The 6,912-nt window shown below is 31.7% G+C and overlaps 1 protein-coding gene across 1 annotated transcript in view; it reads right to left on the bottom strand.

Annotated features, from left to right (window-relative positions):
• Cwc27 (CWC27 spliceosome associated cyclophilin) overlaps positions 1–6,912 on the bottom strand; it is a 179,321-nt gene that overhangs the window by 77,125 nt on the left and 95,284 nt on the right. Inside the window, exon 11 of the mRNA XM_010637238.3 lies at positions 4,784–4,884. Within this exon, the coding sequence (XP_010635540.1) occupies positions 4,784–4,884 (101 nt within the window). The remainder of the gene's footprint in view (positions 1–4,783; positions 4,885–6,912) is intronic.

Genomic DNA, 6,912 nt, shown 5'->3' with positions numbered 1-6,912 from the left:
GTTTTTTTTTTTTTTTTTTTTTTTTTTTTTGGTATTGAGGATCAAACTCAGGCCCTTTCGCTGAGAGGCAGGCAGCAAAACCACTGAGCCAGATCCCTAGCCCATTTTGAGATTTTTAACTGTTACATTTATATATGATCATATTATAGACTTTAACTATGACTAACAATACTAAATTTATTAGTAATAACACTAAAATTCATATTTTCAGTTTGTAGGATTTGGATAAGAAACAAAAAAGAACAAGGATTAGTTATATTTTTCTTTTTACAAATTTAAAATTAAGTTGTTTTTATAGTGTAGATTTATTAAAATGTATCTCATTTAATTTACTTTTTACAAGAAGCCCGAGGGTTGCAAAAGATATTTTTATCCCTGGATTTATGATAAGAAAACTGAGTCATTAAAGCTTAAATAACTTCATTGCTAGTAAAAGTAATTGAGAGATTTATTCTTGCTATTTTATTTTTAGAGAAGATAAAATATTTCAAAAATTCATAATAACTATTAATTCTACATATAACAAGCTCCTAGGATTACCATCAGAATTACTATAAAAATATAAAATTTAATTTTTTAAAGTATCTTTCTACTAATAAGTGTAACACAGGTTTCTGGTAAAAATGCACACAGAAGATGGGTCTGCATTACCCAATTTGCTATTCCAAATTATCAAAAAGGCTTTAAGAATATTATCTGCTTCTAAGTTTACTGGCAAATTAAACTGCTAGATATGTCATAAAAGACCAAATAATACAGATTATTTAGTCTTGGACTAAAATAAAATGCTTTATAAAAGCCAGATATGTAGCCACTTAGCCCAATCAAGATATCTTTCCTGAATAGATCCATGAAAGTATTCAGTCCAACTGATGCATGAAGCTACAGAGCCAAGGTCAAATAACACTTTCCAATTTCTTTTCATGTGAGGGTTTTACTATACAAATACATAGGAGACCTTCTGGATCTATTCCCAGAGTTCACGTAGTTCTAACCTTGGAATATCCATCAGCTGGGAAGACAGGCTAAGGCTAAGTCCTGAAATATGCTGAAAGTTGCTTAAAAGTATACTTTATTTCTATACATTATGTTGTGAGATTGCTCATGACAACATTTGTAGTCACAGGGAAAGAAGTACTACCAGACTTAAAAACTGCATAGCAACATTTGATTTTCAAAAATAAGACAGTATTACTACAATTCACAAATCTTTCATTATGAACAATTATCTACCATAATATCAGTAATTGTTACCAATTTTAAAAGATCAAAGTTTAGAGAAAAATCTGATTGCAAGAAAGAAATAATCCATAATGTGTATCATAAATAGGTTCTAAGACAGAAGAATTTGGTTAAGCCTTCTAACAAGATAGTGATAATAAGACATAGCTCTTAATAGCACTCTAAAAATACCAGAATCAAAATAAAATGGTTCATTTAGTGTCCAGCACTTTGATTCTAAACACAATAGTCAAACAAGAGGAAACAGTGTTCCTTAGAGAAGTAGTTGATTACTTGTCTGGAAAAGGGAAAATATAAGACTGGTTGGTCTGTGATACCAGAAAGCAAGAAAGTGCTCACAGGAAGGGGGCAAATTGAAGGGAAACAGGAGCTATGGCCAAAGCTGGAAAAATTTGAACAAAATAAAAGATAACCTGAGATTACAACACATGGGATAGTATAATCACAAGCCCCTACTGAAATAAATAAAGGATAGAAGAGAAACCTTTTTCTCACAGCAGAATTCCAAGTACTAAAAATAGTAAGAATCAGGGAAAAATAATGTCACCAATATGACACCACAGTAAGTTATTGTACCTACAGGCAAGATCTACCATTTATCATCTACCAATGGATGATAAAATTAGTGGGGAATAGCGTCAAGATAAATAGGATGTTTGCATATTTAAATGTGTATGCCCCTGAATACCTCTAAATCTCAAAGGAAGAAAGAGTAACTGTAGAGTATAACAACTAGATAGACACCCTTTAACCAACCAAAGCAGTATCACCAATAATAAGACAATAGCTGTATTATTCCTGACACAATGTGCTGATAAGAATTATTATTGCCCAGGTAATCTTGCCAAAAAATGCATAATCTTAATTCAGTTATGAGAAATCATCAAACTCAAACTGAGAGACATTCTACAAAATATCTAATCAGGAGTTTTCAAAGTGTAAAGAAAAGAAACAACAGAAACAGTAACAAATCATACAACACTAAGGAGACATGATCATTAAAATGCAATATAGAACCCTGAATAACAGGATAGAGCAGAAAATGGGTAACCAGGTAAAATAATTAAATTCTAATAAAGTCTGTGGTTAACAGTATTGTACCAACACTAATTGCTTGGTTTTGATCATTGAATCTTGGTTATAAAGATCTTGATGTTAAATGCACATGGGAAATCAGAATTACTCTTTGCAACTTTTGCATAAGTCTAAAACTATTTCCAAAATAAAATAATAAAAAGGAAATAAAATGGTCCAATATGAAATTAGGAAACAAAGTGAAAGCAATCAAATAACTCCATTTTTTTGGAAGCCAGTTTTAACTGTTATTCAGATTCAGATCAAGTCTTAGAAAAATAATTATTAATATACTGCCTTTCTAATGATAACATAAAAATAATTTTTTTTTTTGAGATAGGATCTCACTATATAGTTCAGGCTGGCCTTGAACTCACTGTATAGTCCAGGCCGGCCTGGAATTTGTGGTAATCCTCTTGCCTCAACCTCCTGAGTGTTGGGACTACAAGCATGTATCACCATATCTAACTACATAAAAATTTTTTTACCATGGTTAACTTTCATATATATAACCTAAAATAAGCCCTGACAGAATCTTCTCTTTTGTGGTAAGAAATCAGCCTGTATTTTAGAACTCATACCTTTCTTCATCTTATTATATTTTAATATCTCACAGGCATATAAACATATACAGTTTAAGTCTGACATAGACCTTTGCTCTACAGTGCTATTATTGTAGTAATTATCAATTACATTTTTCTCATTCCTACTAGATCATGAATTACAGAGATAAGAGCTATCCATTCACTCACTGGCAATTTCATGCTAGTCAAATATAATTCTTGAGACCTGGAGGTATTTTTAATTAGCTAAAAAAATTAGTAAAATAAAAGACAGTAAGTAAAAAACTTTTCTACTTGAATGGAATGGTTCATGTATTTAACGTGTTTTAATTATAAGAAAAAGTCTACTGGGGAAATTATGTATAAATTTAGAAATAAAATAATTCTTACTACTTTCAGATCTTATAATACAGCTTGTTTCCATTCTGGGTTATATTTCATATAGGACATGATCTAGTTATTAATAAATTTATCATTTTTCAGTTCCCAATTTGTGCTATTATGGCAATTCGTTTTTAACTACTTTAATTTTTAGCAATTACTTTCATTAAAATATGTATTTCATTGACTTCTTACTATTCATTAATTACCTGCTTTTACTAAAATAGTCCTTGAGGATATAGTACAAAAAAAAACCTAAGAACCACAATTTCAAAAAATAATCTATGAATTATAGTTCTTTAAACAGTTATGTGGTATTATGTTTGCTACTTAGGGCAATGAGCGCTGGGTGTGATGGTGCATGCCTGTAATCCCAGCACTCAGGAGGCTAAGGCAGGAGGATCGCTGTGAGTTAGAAACCAGCCTAGGCTACATAGTGAGTTCCAGTTCAGTCTCAACTACATAGTGAGACCCTGTCTCAAAAACAAAAACAACAACAACAAAATATAATATATTGGACAATATGACCTTGCTACTCTATATCGAAAATGTTTTAAGCCTAGATGCTATATATTTTTAAGTGTATCTCCAGTGACTGTCAGAAAATCTAGTAGATAAAAATACTTGAAGTTTGCCAGAAGTATAGGATATAGAAGATATATGTACAAAGCAAATTTATTAAGTCAAATTTAGCATCCATTATCAGAGGCAAATGAATAAAATTTCTAATTGTTAAATTATAATTTATTATTATAAAAAAAGAACAGCTTTAAGGGTTCCAAGTTCTAATTTTGGAAACTGAACACTACATGCTTTATAGTTACATAGTATTAAAGTGAATTGAAAACTTTTAGTGAAATGAAATAAGTTTTTTTTGGAACCTGTTTTAGCTTAATGGAAATCACAGTAAAAAGGTATAATAATAAAATAAAATTTTAAATTTTAAAAATCAGTGAATCATAAAATATATTTAAGATGTATAAACAGCAAAATCAATTTTATCAATATTTTAGATTTTCTGTTTTAACACGAATAAAAATACCAAAAAAAGGGGGGGGCAGGAATCTAATACTATTCAAAACAACACGAATATTTATACAAGCCTCAAACATAGATCACAAATACTTTTCTTAAATGTTGCTAAGAGAATGCAATATTTAAAAAAGAAAGAACATTCCAGTCTTGTGTACTTTTAATCCAGTTATGTTATAAGCTATGAAGACATTAGGCTTTGCCTGGTTTTACGTACTCTACTGGTTTCCATCAAGCCTACTTAAGAGCAAGAGTTATGCATTGAACTTATTTCTCAGAAAAATGCCCGGCATGGAAATTTATTTTACTGGCTATCCCAAGCAAGTGCGAAAAAGACAAAACAGACAAGTGAACAAACAAAAAACTCAAGAAGGAATGAGAAGAGAAGAAGGAAAATGAAGAAAGCAGGAAGGGAGGGGAGACAGGAGAGATGGGGTAAAAAACAAAGGAGGAGAATTAAGAGAAAATGTAAGTTTGAAAAATGCCCTTACCTTCATTTCTTTTCTCTGCTTTTGTTGCATTCTCTATTTTTTTTTGTTTTGCTGCTAAGAGTTGCCGTTTTAATTGTCTTGCTTCTTTTCTGAGCTCTTCACTATAAAGCAATAGATATATAAATATATAACACACTGACAGTAAAAGTTGTTTAGCAAACAGAATTAGCGACTTTCAGGAAAAATCATTTTAAGAAAAATAAGGTAAATATCACCACTCATTCATTTTATTTCAGTGTACATATAATTGTATTATGGAAACATAGCTATAGGATATTTTAAAAGTTGTAATCATTATAATCTTTCATAGTAGCAGTGTGTTACTATAAAATATTTTGCCTTTCAAGTACAGCAAACAAAAAAGTAATAAATGACCCATTGTTTTCCTGATTCACTACAAATTTAATATTCATGTTTTACTTTATAGTTAATGGGGACCTGGAGTAAAAATAAAAACTTTAATGTAAGTACTATTTATTAAATCTGGATATTCAAAACACTGACTTCAAAAGCTGTCGAATGCTTAAAGTGGCACTATTCATTACCATTTATTAAGCAATTATTACATGCTAGGTGCACTACTAAAATGTTTTAAAACTCATTTGTTTATCTAAATTCACTTTAAACTCATCTAATACCACATTTGGCATATAACGTTTTTCTTCTGTGGAACCAACCAGGTCAAGATATTCTGATGATTAGTATACTGTATTGTGTGTTAAAGGCAAACATAAGGCATCAATGTTGATTTCACACCAAGTGACTTTTTAGGGTAAGAAACTCAAATTCATTTCTTGGAAAAAAATTATTAAGTACTCTTGTCATGAACCCTGCTATGGTTTAGATATGGTTTCAGTGCTCCCATCACTACATCCTAAAGGTTCATGTGTTGGAGGCTTAGTCCCCAGGATGGTGGTATTGGGAGGTGACAGAATCTTTAGAAGATGTTAGCTAGTGGGAGGTCCTTAAGTCAACTGAAGGGTGTGATTTTGGAAAGGATTATGGTACCTCGGTCTCTACCTGGCTTCCTGTTTCAAGATGCAATCTCTCCCTCTCCTGTACTCCTAACATGGTCATCTGCCATGAGGTGACACAGCCAAGGTCAAAGAAAGTTTACCAGTCCTACTTATGTTGTTTGGAATTTTAGCATCCAACCCTGAGTAAAATCAATCAATTTTTCTCTCTGTCTCTGTCTCTCTTTCATGTTAACCTATGTCAGATATTCCATTATAGTGACAAAAAACTCATTAATACAAATATAAACCCTCAGGATCACTTGTGAATAATCAAAGATGTTTTATCTTTATTAAGTAAATGTTCTACTTGTATTATCTGCAAGTTAGACTCAAAGATAGAGAAGACTAAATGCTCAAGCAGGTGTCCCATTCTGGAAATGATCTCCAAAGTTATTTAAGCCAAGATTTAGTGGAATCTTTAAGTCTTCATGGTTCCATACTGATAGTTTCAAACTTTAGTGCCTCCTCCTGATCCTATATCTTTTTTTTTTTTAACCACTCATTGTGCTGTATTAGATTTGATTTACCCAATCAGTAAGTCTCATAGTATGAATGACTCAGTTCTTTTTACCCACATCAGATACACATAGCCACATTCTCTGTGTGTTTTGTCTTTAAGATCCTTCTGAAAATATTTGCTCTGGTCAAAATCTACTACCCTTTTTTTTTCAGGCTTTCGTTCCTATTGAACTTTCACAAACTCTTACAATAATGAAAAGCAACTCCTTAAATGTAGTTCATTGTCTACAAGTCCGACTACAATCCTCATTGGCTTTATATCCATTTTGGATGTTACTATGGTTAGCCATTTCACTAATGTCCTCATTAGCATTCTAAATTTCTTTTGACTTGTTTTACTCTGTGGATACAGAATAGTAAGTTAAAAAGAAAATGTTGATAATGATTTATGTGTTGCTCTCCTACCCCTACCCCAACAAGGGACCTGTTCCAGGAGACAAGACTCCAGAGAAAAGGGTAACTTTAGATGTGAGATGTTGCCTGGGGATCTGCCTTTGTAACAAGTTCCCTGATGATTCCAGTATACTTTCTGCTTAGGAGTTTAGTATGGAAAGTACCTCCTCTTTTTTACACAATTTCAAGCCCTCCTATTTC

Source organism: Fukomys damarensis, unplaced genomic scaffold (genome assembly GCF_012274545.1).
Source record: "Fukomys damarensis isolate Sample0158 unplaced genomic scaffold, DMR_v1.0_HiC HiC_scaffold_1, whole genome shotgun sequence".
NCBI lineage: Eukaryota > Metazoa > Chordata > Mammalia > Rodentia > Bathyergidae > Fukomys > Fukomys damarensis.
The sequence above is the reverse complement of the archived record's forward strand: the minus strand, read 5'-3'. Positions and strand labels throughout refer to the sequence as shown.